The 15,634-nt window shown below is 41.7% G+C and overlaps 1 protein-coding gene across 1 annotated transcript in view; it reads right to left on the bottom strand.

The window, feature by feature from the left end:
• The window catches only part of IFFO2 (intermediate filament family orphan 2), a gene marked incomplete at its 5' end in the record, with an annotated part of 69,368 nt that overhangs the window by 53,120 nt on the left and 614 nt on the right, over positions 1–15,634 (bottom strand). Inside the window, one exon of the mRNA XM_019511572.1 lies at positions 15,379–15,626. Within this exon, the coding sequence (XP_019367117.1) occupies positions 15,379–15,626 (248 nt within the window). The remainder of the gene's footprint in view (positions 1–15,378; positions 15,627–15,634) is intronic.

The raw sequence follows: 15,634 nt of genomic DNA, 5'->3' as shown, positions 1-15,634 counted from the left end.
CAGAGTCATTCTGTTTTTCACCGCATCTCTTTTGTCCACAGGACTGGAAGAAATTCATGAACGACTGGTAAAGTAATTGCAATTCTGGGTTGGGAGGAAGACAGAAAACTGTATACAACTAAAAAGGATTTGAAACCTGTATCTAGATATAAACATCAAGAATACCTATTGTGGCAAGGCAGTATAATTCTCTATGCAATTCTTGGTTGGGCCAAACTTTGCAATGTAGCATAGAATGCATTAAAAACAATTAGCATTGATTACTGAAAAGGGCGCTTACAAAATAAATGGTACCTTGCGGGGAAGTCGGGAGGATCAAGAGACAATGGGTACAGAAGAGATCTAAACCATGAGGAGACTACTGTAGTACAAGCTGTCAGGAAACACAACCAACCTTTGTGACACGGGTTTTCTTTCTATTTTCTATAGAGAATGCATGCAAGTGCTCCTGAATGGCCTCTTAGATAGGCCAAAACTAAAATAGCACATTATCTCAGCTGATGCATGCAACTAGAAAGCAACTTCTTACCACGACCATCTGAAAGAAAAATAAAGTCATTTAGGATGATTTTAAGGACAGGAAGTTTTCCCCTATCAGCTAAGGATTATTTCTTGATATCAACTATTTATCATTCTTGACAGTTTGCTGATTAAAGGCAATCCTGATGCTTTGACTTCTAGAGTAACAAATAATGTTGTTTTCTTGTCTTTTGGGAATAACAGATTCTTGGCACCACCAAAGCATTCATTTTGAATCTGTGGGTTTGAAGTGGAGTTTTGTCAGGGAGCTTTTCATGTTAAGCCAGCATGTAGCCCAAGATCACTCCAGAGAGCAAAATGAAGCCTTGCTTTCCTGTTTCTACGGTCAGTACTTGTGGCCAAAATAAATCCTGGGCAAGTCAACAGCACTTCTGTCTCCAGAAGAGTTGGTCCCCCTAAGGAAATGTCATGTTAGTGGCCCTCCAAGAGTCAAAGATCACTTCTTCTCCGCTTCCGTCCCCAGTATGACATATCTTCCGTAATTTTCCTTCTAGTCGAGTGAAATTCATCTTCTCACCATTTGAGAAGATCTGAATGATATCTCACCTAGTTCCGATATTGAGAACAGACAACGTTTCTGGGAGAAATACCAACCTATATTTTAGCTAGCACAGATTGTGATAGCCAAGTATTTCACAGCTAACAAGCTGTGAAATACCAACCACTGGCTAAAAGAGTTGAACAATCCAAATACAACCATCTCCTGTAGAACAAGATTTTCTGAATCTGAAACACGGGGAATGGTTCTCAGCCAAAGTGTGAATGAAAGCGTACCTGGTATCCTCCATGTTACAGGGTCTTCATTTCAATCTTTTCAGTCTTATTACAGATAGATCCGTCCGATCTGGGCAACATGCTTCCTTTGCTACTGTGTACAATTGCCGCTGACACTCTCAAACCAGGGATGCAAGAAGCTTGGTTTGAAAAGACCAAGTGGTGATGCACTAGGTTTTATCCTCTGGGAAAAACTACCTTCATGTGCCAGCTGTGTCATAGCTTCGGCTGTTCATCTGTTCACATGATTTCCTGATTTGATTATTTAAGCTCTGCTCTTGACAAACTAAAAGGGTGAAAACAGCAACGTATCCTATCCACCCATAGTTTAAAGTACCACTAAATACAAAAACAAAGACCACCTTAGAACTAATGGAAATTGTGACTAAGCAGCTCATTGACCATCTTTCTTTCCCCCAAAAAACCCACTTGCCTCTTCCCTCACTCCCTCTCTCAGAGATATAATTGTAGGATGGGGAGCCAGGAACTCTAATCTCTGTCCCACCATGAGAAACTTGTCCAAAACCACAACATTCACTCTGCCTTTTCATCTTTAACACACAGACAACACTCACCATGCCTCAAAAGTGGGGAGGGGAGCTGGGGCAACAAATGTTTGCAGGGGTCTCTAAAAAATGAAAAGCAGCATAGAAGAACAACATTATCTACGCTGTAGGACTTTGTAAAATTAAGTGTTGTTGTATTGTAACTGTGGCATCAATTTTGTTTCATAATCAGCATGCAGAGACTGTAAACATACTAACAGACAGCAAGGAATTAACTGATCCCTAGAGACTTGAATGGAATTCAGAGGGAAAAAAATATGGCACACTTCACACACCCCCTCAAGGAACAAACACAGGGAGCTTAATATTTCGGAACTCAAGGACACAACGTGAGCGAAGATGGTTACTAATTGCGAAGTTAACGTGGAGAAGTCAGATTCGAACCACACACTATTTGTTATACCCAAGCAGGAGAATAGCATGCCACTTAAACGACATCAGAGGCTTAAGGTCAAGACTGCAGTATTTCAGAATATTTTTGCACAAAAGTCAGCCAGTCCCTGAGTAACACATGTACAGCTACTTACTTCCTCTTCCTTCTCCAACCCTTACCCCTCCAGTAGTCACTGTGCTAAAACAATTTACAAGTGATGTATGTAAACATCTAGGAACCACCAGTTGAAGATACAAAAGTAAAAAGAACCAGAATATGAATACAACTGCAGAAGTGGCTATGCACATCTATATAAAATGCTATGTACGCATGTAAGAAATGCAAAACTCCAGAAATCTTGGTTCACAGATGATATTTTTTATTAGACCAACTAAGAAATCACAACAAAATTATCTTTTTCTGCAAGCTTTCAGGCATACACACCCTTCCTCAGGCTCAGGGAAAATTCAAGATGGTAAAAAGTCCCCATAGGTAGAAAGTAAATGTATGCTCGCTTATAATGGGAATGGCTGGTCCCATCTACTCTAAACCTTCCAAAAATCACTGAATGCCACCCGAAGAAAATTATAGGTGGATTATTTCTCACTTGACCCTTTTGGGGGTTTCCAGTGACTATTTAAGGGAACAATGTTTTTCGCACAGACAATATATATGTGGCTTGCTCCAGAGCTGGTAGTCAAAGAGGGTTGTATATCCTCGCACCAACAGGAAACACCCTGAAAATTGTTTCCAAAGAAGTTCTACAATAAATTGGATGGCATTTTAAATGTCGCTCCACATTAAATATGAAATGTTAAATAAATTGGACTATGTCCTTTAAAAATAAAAACATTTTTTAACCTAAATATGTTGTACTAAGGTCACTGAAAATAAACAAACACTGCAATTACAAAAATAACAGCCAGGGTGAAGAACGGCTCCTTCTACTAGTTAAAATATATCAGCTAGCCTGTACAGGGGAGCCCCTATAGCAAATTTCAAGCTGACTTCAGCAGCTGGCAGACAGCATTTCCCGTACTTTCCTACCAAACTTGAGAAATCGGCTAAGTATGTTTGCAGAAAATGAAGCCAATGCTACAGCAGCCAAAAACATACAGTGTAATTATTCCAAGACTCTGCAGGAAATATTGGTGAAAGGACATTTCACAACAACTGGAAACAAAAAGTAAATTAAGACCATATCTGGCAAAAGCTACTTGGGTTTATTGGCTCTCCCAGTATTAGACATCCAAGTCATAGGGAGACAGGCTATCACAAAGAGTGTGCATGAAGAGTCTTACGTTAAGAAGTATTTTTAGCACCCGTGCTGAAGTTACACATTTCCATTGTTTAAAAAAAATCATCCAGAGTAACTGCCCAGTAGCTGATTTAATATAGCTGTTCAAGAAATAGCTCAGTGCTGCTTATAGGAACACCCAGCCCTAGGGAAAGCAGAAAGCAACTTCGAGAGGGTTACAGGGATTTGGTTGTGGTTTTAAAATGCACCAAACTAGTTGAGGGGAACACAGTGACCGAGAAAGTGACCTCGTTCTCCTGTCTTTATATATAATTACAAGAGGCCCAGGCTTTGAGTCATGTGTCCAAAACCTGTATAAAAATCAGGCAGAAAACGCAGTCAACAGGAAAGCCGCACCAGCATGGTACAGGGCCCTTCATACAGTCATCAGAAAGAAGCCTGCTTTGTGCATCTGGAACCAGCACTGGGTTGGATTTTTCTTTTCCTTGTTGCAGCTACGCCAAAAAAAAAAAAAAAAAAAAAAAAAAAAAAAAACTAGTTCAGCACATCTGCAGCCCACTCATAGCCGCAGGAGAAGGGTAGCCTAGCTTTAAAATATTCTGGGTTTTCTGAGAAATAAGCCTCAGTGTATTGACTGCAACAAATGAAAGACACTGTAACAAGTTTCAACAGCTAGATGGAATTATTGACTGAAAAAATCCCACAACTTTGCACACAAAGGAATGGACTGATCCAGCCTTAGGAAAGGATGATGGGAGCTGAACAGTTTACAGAACAGAGCTTTTTATTCTGTGCACACACAAATTGCTACCATTGTGGGTTTGGTTATATTTCAGTGCAGGTTAAAAGGGCCAAACCAGATTATTTAGGGCCTAAAACATGCCTCTTCAAAGGATGAATTCCATGCAGCATCACCGTAAATAGGTTTTAAAATCCCAGGTAGCTTTGTCCCTTTAAGAAAAGCTCAGCGCCCAGCTGGCAGATTGACACTGTGGCAGGAATAGAAATTAGCAGAAAGAACTGGGGATTTTTTGAGAGTATGTGAAAAATATTTGCACTTAAATAAAATCAAAAAATAATGCAATACTTTTCCTTTCCTCTGCATGAAGTGCTTTTAGGACTTCTTATGCCTCTTTCATTTGTAGAAGTCAAGGGACTTTGCCACGGTCATGTAAAGGAGGGAGGGAGGGAGTAGAAATTAGTACCAGTACTAGTAAGAAGTTGTGCACACAATTTTTTTTATTCGTATCGGTAGTTTAAACTTCAATATGCTTTGGCTTTTCCTCTAAGAGGCAGACTGCTGATTTTTTACTTGCAGGGGTCTAGGGATTGGAACATATTTTTTCCTATGAAACTGCTGATTCAGAAGAACTACTAGCCCGGGTTCCCTTTGATCTGTTCATTACAGCGTCAATCACTGGGTGGCCTGAAAATATCTCCTGTGCAAAGAGCTAAATGATCCTATTAAACCTCTGACCCCATCAATACTATTTCCCCCCGTATTAATAAACCATTCTAAAAATCTGCTTCAGGTAACAAATTTTACCAGGCAAGTTAATTCTTCTGTGTTTTTTTTAAAGAGATGTCTTGAATATTTAACTCACATGCGCACGCACACACCTTTCTTTTAAACCACCATGCCCTATTTACAATACAAACAACACCTGTATTAATGCAAGGTTCATGTCAAATGAATTTTCTGAACCAAATTTCACTGTTTGAATGATGCCTCACATTTAAAGCTAGCTCTTCCTTCTGTTGTGCACAGAAGCAATGCATATTAAAGACCTTATTGGAAACTAGTCTGCGCTGGCACAAGGCAGCTATCTGAACCTTGCATTTTTACAACATATTGGTTCCAGCTGCATCTGGAGCCATGTTTGTTTCTCACTGTTTATAATACTTTTGTAGTTTGGCTTCACATCTGTGAAATTATTTAAAATGGGGAGCCAAAGTTATTCAGTTGGTAGCACCCCAAGAGATTTAAGAAGTGAAATGGGATGGAGACTCTGCCCATACAGCCAAATGGTGCTTTCAGCTATATTTCAATGCAAATCTGGTAACTCCACCAAGGACACCATCAGATTAAAAATGAACTAACCCCATTACAAACAATGATGCAAGCCACCAGCTAGGCCCAGTGTGTGGGCCCCCTAAAGTCAATTTATCATGGAAGTTTCCAGGATAAGAAGCCAGACCATGGGGGGCTGAATATTTATTTGGAGAAAACTAATCCAGAAAGAGAGTACTGGATTGCATCAAGATTTTAGGGTGGAATCAGGCTTATTTTGAAACCGTCATTCATAAAACTAGAATCCACCCTACACAGAAGCGACTAACTTCCCTTCACAAGACTTTGACAACTTAGAGTCTCGTCCAAGCAGTTGACCCCCCGCCCATGCTGCCACTGGGACGTTGCCAAGTTTTGAGTCTCAGTAAATACCAGTCACATGGCTGTGAATTACAAAGGGGTGGTGGAAGTGCCGAAACAAAAGACCCAAGAAATGCATCATCTGTGATTCACTTTCACACAGAAACAATGTAACTAGACTCAGTTGTGTCATTAAGAAGTAGGACACATCATTAATGGGCACAGAGCACCATTCTCTCCATCTTTTCCTAATGTTCTCGTTGTTGAAGTTGATCCAGGGGCAGAACTGATGTAATGTTTTGTATCTGGATCAACTACTCAATGAACACTCACGCACATGAGACAGAGAGAGTGAAAGATTCCCACACATTTCCAATGTCATAGAAAAATGTGAGAATAGCTTCATCCAAAAAGAACAATTTGCAACTAGATGTCATCAATCCAATTACAATGAAAACATTCACTTTCCAACTGCAGCATCTTGCTACAATGCAAGACGTAGGGACAGCACATTTGCTCCATCAACACAGCAATTGAGCAGTCATGCACACCACTTCACAATTTAAGCACATGAATTTGTTGATGGGTAGGGGGAGGAATCTCTTAAGACCTGGAAGACGCCACAACATCAAGTGAGATCCTAGTTTTGAACGGCAGTTTAGAAAGCAGCCAAAGAATTACTATTCTGTTCAATATGGGAGCAAACACCATCTTCTTACTGCCTGTATCTAGAAATGGCGTATTTACTCATGTCCAGATCAGCAGCACCTACTCAAGACAAGACAGCTTCACAACATAGCACCGATAGATCGCACATGGCGCCTTGTACAATCTCCTGTCAGCATGAAGACTATGTAAAGAGAGTTTTTCCTTTCCCCGAGTCAAAAAAAAAAAACCAAAACATTTAAAGACACGAGAAAAAGACAAAGAACAGGATGAGACTAATAGACGGAAGACAGTCAAGACTAAACAAACAGGATGTGAGCGGGGACCTGGAGTGAGACAGGGGAAGGTCTATCAACAAAGCATTTATTTGAGAGGGAAGGTAGTTTGAGTGATAAGCTTAGCCCTGGGATATACTGGTGCTTTGCCCTGTTTACTAAGCTAAATCCCTGTTGAAGCATGTTGATCTGTTTATTATTACTGCAAACCCAGGCTAGATAATCTTCTACTGCGGAATGGAGGGAGGACTGGGAAAATGCTTCAGTAGCATCCCAAGCTAGAAAATGCCTTCAGTTAACAGACCACATAATAGCACACAGCTCACTTTCAGATTTCAACCCAATAGGTAAAAAAAAAAACAAAAAACAAAAACAAAACAAAAAAAAAAACTCTGGCTCTCAACCTTTTTAGCCCAGATGCACCCCTCAAAAAAATGTCAGCTCTTAGGTTTTCACTCATTTTTGACAGCAGAAAAAAATAAAGCACTACTGCTGCTGCAAAGAACACAGAAGGACCACAACAGAGCAGAATGTTTTTCAGACTATGGACTCCTATTTGAAATCTTTCTGGGTTTATCCTGTGAATCTTGTTTGTACAACTATCCATGCTAATGCTGAATCACGTCCAGCAACACCCTTGAAAGGATCTGAATGCCCCCCAGGGTGCCACGGCCCCCTGTCTGAGAATCGCTGGTATAAAGCATGTGTTTTCTTGTGTTAGGAGAGTAACCAACCTCAATTCAGGCTATCAAAAACATAAAGGGCAATCTTATTAGTTCAGAAAAGCAACACCACCACCAAAAAAAAAAGATTTTTGAAAGCAGAGAAGACAGCACAAGGCTCAGAAAAAGAAAAAGCAGGGAGCCAGCAAATAGCCTTGGCAATGTTGCCACAAAACTTTAACCACAAAAGCAGCTGTTGAGTTGTTCATTGGTCCAATTCTTTCTTTAGCTACAGAGAGCCCAGCACTTGAGCTGCATTACCAAACAGCAATTTAAACCTCTGATTACACATAATGAAGAGCTAGCAATATCTTGTCCTTAAGTTTGTTTTCACTTCAGTCCTAAATTGCACACGTCTTCAGAGACGATTGGCATTTAAGATTTGTAAAGCCTGCTTGGTTTTGCTTAATCAAGGGCTTATGAATTTTGCTGCTTTGTCTTCATAAAAATCTAAGCTTTCTTTTTGCACATCACAAAGTCAAAAGGGGTCTGCCCTTGGATACAGCCATTCTTTTGTAATGCACACAGTCCAGCCCAGATTTCCCTGACTTATCTAAACTAGGACATGAGGGAATACCCACCCCGCAAATCCATGGGGTAAAATCACAAAGCAGACATCTCCTGGAGATGGATACCTCTCATTACCAGGAAGAAGAGAAGCAACACATCAGTGTGGGGCCCAGGTACAACTCAGAATCCCTTCCACAGCTCAAGGCCTCAGCCCCATCTCTCCCCGCTCATCCAGGTATCCAAGGCGGAGGAGGGAAGGGAGCCCAGATCCAGCTACTAATGCAGCTAAGAGACCTGGAGGAGCTGCAGCCAGATGGAAGCCCGGGGACCTTGCAGATGCATGCAGCGCTGTACTAAGGTACAGCAAGAACTTCAGACACCACCCTCCACAATCCCAGACCACAACCATCCTGCCTTCTTTACAGCTGATACTTGCAGGGTAATTATCTTGGCCACAGGACAGCAACCAGGCGGGAGAACCCTGGAGCACCGATAACCTTCCGTCACAAGTAAAACAAGCTTCCCAGGAAAAGGAAAGGGCTCGTTATCTGAACTCAGATAAGAGGGATTCACAGATACATAGAAAGGGCAGAAGCTCCTATAAGGGTTTAAGGAGGCAGAAGGAAACAAGAGCCTCGGGTGACTTTCTCCAGGGGCCATGCTTTGAAGCAGCACAGCAGAGTTTCAGGTTCAATGAGAAGTTTATAGTTTTGTTTGAAGACAAGACTCAGAACTAAAATGTTCACCTTGTTGACTGTATGTACCCATACAATAATGGTTTTGTCACTTATATTGTTTGTTATAATTTAATTTAGGCAATACCCAATTAAGTATGGTTTTAGGGCCACAAGACCCCATTTATTTACATGTTTCATTCGACATGGATCCAATCCTAAATGGGTCTGATAATGCTATCATGGGGGGGATTAACAAAAAAAGAACACGCTACATTCTCTCCCGACAGACCAGGGTCATCCCACTGCGCTTTCTGGATCAGTTACTCTGCTGCCTAATTATAATGGGATACAGACTCAGAAATTTGTTAGAGTTCTCCAAGAAAAAAAATCCCAAAAGCTTGCAGAAAAGGACAATTTTCTTGCCATTTTCCATTTGGTCTAATAAAAGGTATCATTTTGGAACCAAGAGTTCTAGTTTTTTGTATGCCAAGAAAAAAGTAGTAATGTATGTCTTTGGATAAAGCTGCAACAGTATCAGCATTTAAGGAAATCTGTGAAGTATGATGCAGGGAAGTACATGTCTTATAAAGAAGACTAATGAAAATGATCCTTAAAGCAGTGAAAATTTATAGAGCAAAACAAGCAAAAACTAAACTTCCAATTTCTATTAACGTGGTATATTCTGGAGCACAGCTATTGCTTACCTCTAGTCTGATTATTTTCTCCCTTCAACAGAGAAATATTCTCTCCTGCGGCTAAAGGATGTTAGCAATGAAGGAATTCCAGCTAATTTCAGAAGCAAAAGCATTTACAACACAGTTTTCCAGGAAGTCAGGTCCTCTGACTTCACAAGTTCAGGATCCAAGCATTACCAATTGGGACAAGTCAAGAACATAAATATTATTACAGTAGACTCATAACTGCCCCTTAAAAAAAAATGGAACTTAATAAAAATGTGCTTAAGATCAACCCTGAAACAATGTCTGAATTGAAAGGACAGCAGAAATACAGAAATATTGGAATTAGAAGATAGAAGGAAATATAATGTGTATTTTATTACTCACTTTGTAACTTATTGAAAGATGGTCAGAAAAAAAACCTAGTACTCTAATGAAGTTATTTATTTTATGCACACATTCTTCCAGGGCTGATCTTAAGCACATTTTTATTAAGTTCCATTTAAAAAAATGGATCTGGTTAGTTTTGATGTGCTTTGCTTTGACAATGATAATCTTAGTTCTTTGCAGGTACAGCAAATTTGCAATCATCTTTTTCCTTCAGCTGGGCTTTATTAATCTAGTGTGGCACCATTCTGAAGGAAAAAAAAGTTACTGCCAGCTCAACTCTTATTAAAAATTAAGTCCCTGATGAAGAAGTGGACCCCAACATTTGGTAGACTAAATAAATGGATTTGTATATTGTGGCTCTTAAACTGCTCTTAATTGGTCCAGAGAAGTGTTCAAAATTGAAGCTCTGGACAGACTGATCAGCAAGGTTCTTGTTGAGGTCCTTTTTTTTTTTTTTTTTTAAATGGTTCAGACAGAATATGGAATGACTGCAGAAGGTTTTCACCAAGTCAGCAGACTTATGTTGGCTACACACAGCAATATTTTGACAGTCACAATACACAGCAATGCACCTAGATCTTACAGTGATATCATGATGCACATGGACCTAAAAGCCAGAAGTGAGAACCCATGCCATGGGCAAAAGACAAAAAAAAGCAGCAAGTTCCTTAATAAGAGTAGTTATTTGTACCATGAATACTATGTTAGAACAATTCTGGGCAATGCATTATTAATATTGTTCAGAAACCAGGAGTGCCACCCTCAAATATTTAGCTTTGTAATAACCTGACTATTTGAAGAGATAAGAGATTACATGGGTGGCTTTCCTAGAACCCAGGAAAACAGATATAATTATCTAAGTGTGCTGTTAGAACAGAAATGTATTCTCTCTGACTCCAACTGATCCCAGTTATATTAGATCAACTGCTGAAAGCCTAAGGGAGGACCCCCAAAGTATTACCCTGCTAGTCAGGCAAGCACATAACACAACATTAAGGATAGACTAAACCCCGTTATGTGTACAAGTTGGACTGCTCTATGACCGCATCATTATTTTATACCACTACCCATTATTTCACTTTATGACAACCTGTAATTAAAAAAGCCTGAACACCTCCTCAGGTATATGGTTTAAATCCTGTTTTGATTTAAAAAAAAAAAACAAAAAAAAAAAACCCACGATACAAGCATTCTGTTGACTATAAAATATAAAGTGAAGGATGGAATACCTGGCATTTATCCATCACAGTAAGCTGCCATAACTGTAAAAAAAAAAAAAACCAACTGAATTTTGTGAGATGGAAGAAAAGGCAAATGTAGCAATTTAGAGTGCCAGCTTTGTCGTGCCAAAGTTTTCCTCAAGGCAGCAGAACTGTAAAACCTCATGTAAAAGAGAATCATCATTGATGGCCATCACATTTTGTGAGCTACCTTTACCTCCCTCTTTCTTCCCAAGACATCTCTTGATCTGGCCACTGTGCTTTTCAGCTTTTGAGTACATCATGGCTTCCATATTTATACTGAAGAAAGCTTCATTGCTACATTTTTAAAAAAAAAACACCATTAAACATCATATATGTAACTACATGCTTGCAAGGATTTCATGGAGACAAAGAGCTAGTTTCAGGATGCAGTTGTGTTAATCAAGATCCCAACCCCCCCCATCCAATCTCAGTTTACTGCAGATAATTAATAGGGGCTTATCTGTTTGTCACAAAGATTCAGAAGTCTTACAGGAATTGGTTCCTCAGCGCCGAAACTTTATGGCCACTGTAAAATTAAATAAAGTAGTATTTGCATACCTTTGTGTGGAATTAAAACAATGATTTAGCAGTATTTGTTCTACCCTCCAGTAGGGCCTGCAACTTAAGGAATGCAACTGCCTGTCAGGTATAGCGGTACCGGAGTGCTTATCAACCAGAAATGCACTTTAAGGCAGTGCATATTTAACCTTAGCAACTCTTTTTTGGAATTGTTCCTGTCTGAAGTTTTAATCTTATTTGTTTTGTTGGAGAGGAAGATCCCCAAAGCTTTGCAACCTTGTGATGCCTTCACAATCTCTCCTTGAGAAGTTCCAGAAATACAGAAGCCCATGAAGTAGCTGCATGTTATCACTGTAAATCCCCTCCCCGCGTACTATCACCTACCTAAGCGGTAGCCTGTGGACTTGACTTAAAAAAAATAACTTAACAATAAACAACAGGTTAGCCACATCACAACAGATATCCCAGTCAACTGAATAGCTGCATGGTAATTATACTTTGAAGATTAATTTATAAACAAAGCTGCCGTATTTTACTTTTGAATCTGAGAAGTTATATTTAGCACTACTTCCAAGTCACAAAGAGGTAATTAGCCATGTTAGTCTTTAAGATGCCACCCTGCCCTGCCTTCAAGAGGAAAAAAGGCTGAGTTTGCGCCCAGCACAATCAAGATATCTCTACTTTAACCATGGGTCTAGTGTGCATCCCACATTAAAAATACATTCAATCCTACTTTCAGAACCATCAGGTGGCAGCTTACTGGCCAGCCAGATAAGGCTAATTTAGATCAGACTATTTCTACTCTCCTGCTCTAAATACGTACTTTTTGACCCAGGAGGAAAACAGCATCTAAGATCATGCAATACAACACCTAGCAGCCATGGTCATTTCAATGCCTCTAAGTATAAATATTAGTTCTTTTCCTTTAAGGAAGCTGCCATTTGCTAAAATAATGTAGAGAACCCATACAAAAATCTGCTGCCTCAACATCATGAGAAGACAACAGAATTTTGCCTTTTGAGAGGTTACGAAGAGGAAAGACTGCATATGCACAGTGCACGCAAGTTCACAGTGAGTGCCCAGTCATCATCTTCTACGTTGGCGGAGTCGAGGCTGAAAACGCACAAAGTCGCGCGCAAAGAATTAAGCCTTGCACCTACCTTAGTATTGTACCCAAAGCAAAAAGCGCAAAGCCCGCATTCTTTCCCCAGAAACCCCCCTGCAGGGGCAATACAATCGTTAAAGGGGCAGTCACCAGATTGTGTATAAACCCCAAGCGTGGTTTTAAAAAAACCTAAGTCTATTAAAAACATTAAAGGGAAGTAAACAAACATTAAAGGGGAAAACACTTAAATGAATTTCAATGTATTTCAATGTATTAAAAACCATTAAAGGGCAGTCTGGGAAGTAAACAATTCCTGCAGAAACAAAATGCAAAGGTTGAAATACTGTGCACAAGAACAAAACAATTGACATCTGATCGGAACTGCAATAAAACTATAACTTATTTCCTAAAGTACACAAAGCATACTTGACAATCTTCTCCAAGGAGCATGTCACACACAGTCTAAATATGACCAGTGAAGGTCATAAACAGACATAAAGAGGAAGTAAGCACCACTGTTACTAAGTAACAGATACAAAGACCATGAAAGAAACATGGCAAATGTAATGTTAACCTCCATTTTTGGTTTTCAGTCCAATTACAGCTTTTTAAGCTAGTCTTTCTGCAGCAGGGTGAGGGCATCCTGTGGGAGGCAGGGTGTTAACTCTAACAGCAGACACTCTTAGTGATGGTTGTACAATGAGTTGCACTTCATCCAATTTAGAAACCAAGAAATTCAAGCAGTCCAAGCCTCTACTAGCTATACATTGATGCCAACTTAAAGGTGCTTGTGTCACAGTAAAACTCCACAGGTAGAACAAGCTGCACACCAACCCAATCACTAAAAGCAGTCCAAGACCACCTCTAAACCACTTCTTCCGGAAGAAAGATCATAATCCATCAAGAAGAGGAAGTAGCCCTAGATACAGATGGCATAACCCACATCCTAGGCATAGCTTTCTTAGATGAAACATCACTGAACATTAAGTTCTTCCCATGTGTGTCTGCTCCATCTCCTTGGTATCAAGCATGCAAACAAAACAACCCAACAGCATGACGCTGTCTACTGTAGCGCACACAGACACAGGCCAGATGCCCCTCAAATGTTGAGGTCTACCCTGGCCACCAAACTAAGCTGCAAATTTTCTATATCTTAGTGGTAGGAAGACATTATAGAACCAGGCAATAGTTTCTTAGTAGACAAGGAGGAGCCACAAGCATACCAGGTCAAATTGGTTGGTAGTTGAGGACGACAGATGGGGACTGGAAAACTCGCTTCCAGATGTTGGGGGCTTACAGAAACATCACCTTCTCCAAACCGGAGAGACTTTCAAGCAGTTTTTAACATGAAATTTCATGCCGAGTCCCCCACCCCCATTCCTGACTATGCTGCTGAAAGCCATCTGAACCTTAGATGGGGGATTTCCTGAAGCAGTTTCTGTTCTCAAACAGACTTTTTTCATGGGTGCTAGGCCAAGATGCAAGGAAAGTCCTGTTTTAATGTTGCATCTATTAAGTTTCACTGCTTTGCCAATCTGAGCTGTTCAAAGCTAGATGGAAATGAAGTGACATTTATGCAGGCATTTTTTTCATGCAATCCTGTATCTGACCCTGTGCTATAAAAGAATTGCACCCATATATTTAGATACACAGATAAATCCAGACAGTGCGAGATGACACATTGGTCCCAACCCTAGAGTAACCCCTGAAGATATTAGTACCCACATCTCTCATGCCTCCCAGTTTAGCTAGTCCAATACAGCCCCTCTGCGAAAACTTTTTCAGACCAACCGATTTGCAAGGACATCACCAGCCATGTGACAGACGAGGAGCTCGGAAAGGACACAGCGCAACGCTGCTGTGCCGGACAAAAGCAATCAGGCCGTGCGGTAGGCCACATGGCCAAGTCATTCTGGATCGCACAAAAGGCAGGTCTGAATGTGTTCTCTGAGCAAGTCACAGTGATACCCCCTCTCAACCACAATCTAACAGCGGGTGATGAGCCCAGGACAGCTAACTCTTCAGACACTGCAGAAGAAACCCTGCAGAATCCCGGCTGACCTCTTTTGCTGCCTTCCCACCCCCACTGCAAACCCGATACCTCTGGAGAGTGTGCACGCATCAGGCAATCAGGTCCACGCAGACAAACTCGGTTGCCTCTAAAGGCTTCCCCCGCCCCATCAGAGCCCAACCACTGCTTTCCCCCCCCAAGCTGCGGGCTCTGAACACCGAACACCGCCGAGGCTTTGTCTGGAGGCCAAGCTTCCCCTGCAGTGCTTGCCGCCCGGAGATTGCAGCGCTGAGCTCATGCTCAGATGGGCTAGCAAACGAACCGGGCTCAGATGGGCGGGTAAAAAAATGACTTATTTAAGGGGGGGGGGGGGGCCCACTGTTTCCTTCCTCCACCATTTCAACCCATTTCTAGCCTAACGGCTCCTCCGATGCAGGGCCAAGCTGGGCCTTGCCGGGCTGGGGTGGATGCCAGGAAAGCGCTCCCGGCCTGGTGTGCGCGGCAGCCGGGTACCTGACTGGGACCAAGCATCCCCGGTGCTGCTTTCCTTACCCTGCTTCACCCCAGAGCAACAACCCCCCCACTCCGGGCTCCCATGTTGCCATTTATCCGGAGAAATATATCCGAAGAAATCCTCCCCCACACCCCCAAGGGGGGGTCCATTTTCCGTGCCCCCGCCAGCTTTTTTTTTAGCACTCACCTCCTCTTGTACTCGTCCCGCTCGCGCTTGACTTTGGCCAGCACGTTGTAGAGGGCGCGGATCTCGGGCGTGATGGTGTCGATCTGCACACCCACGCCGTCCGGGTGCACCCAGGACACGCCGGGCCCCTGCAGCGTCTCCAGGCCGCCGCCGCCCGTGCGCCGCACCTGCGTGTAGCTCCAGATGGTGCCGGGCAGGCGGCTGTAGGGCGGCTGCAGGGCGGCGGCGGCGGGTGGCTGCGGCGAGGCGGAGGGCG

Source organism: Gavialis gangeticus, unplaced genomic scaffold, assembly GCF_001723915.1.
Source record: "Gavialis gangeticus isolate Ggan-Ray unplaced genomic scaffold, GavGan_comp1, whole genome shotgun sequence".
Lineage (NCBI taxonomy): Eukaryota > Metazoa > Chordata > Crocodylia > Gavialidae > Gavialis > Gavialis gangeticus.
This window is presented reverse-complemented; position numbering and strand designations above follow the sequence as displayed.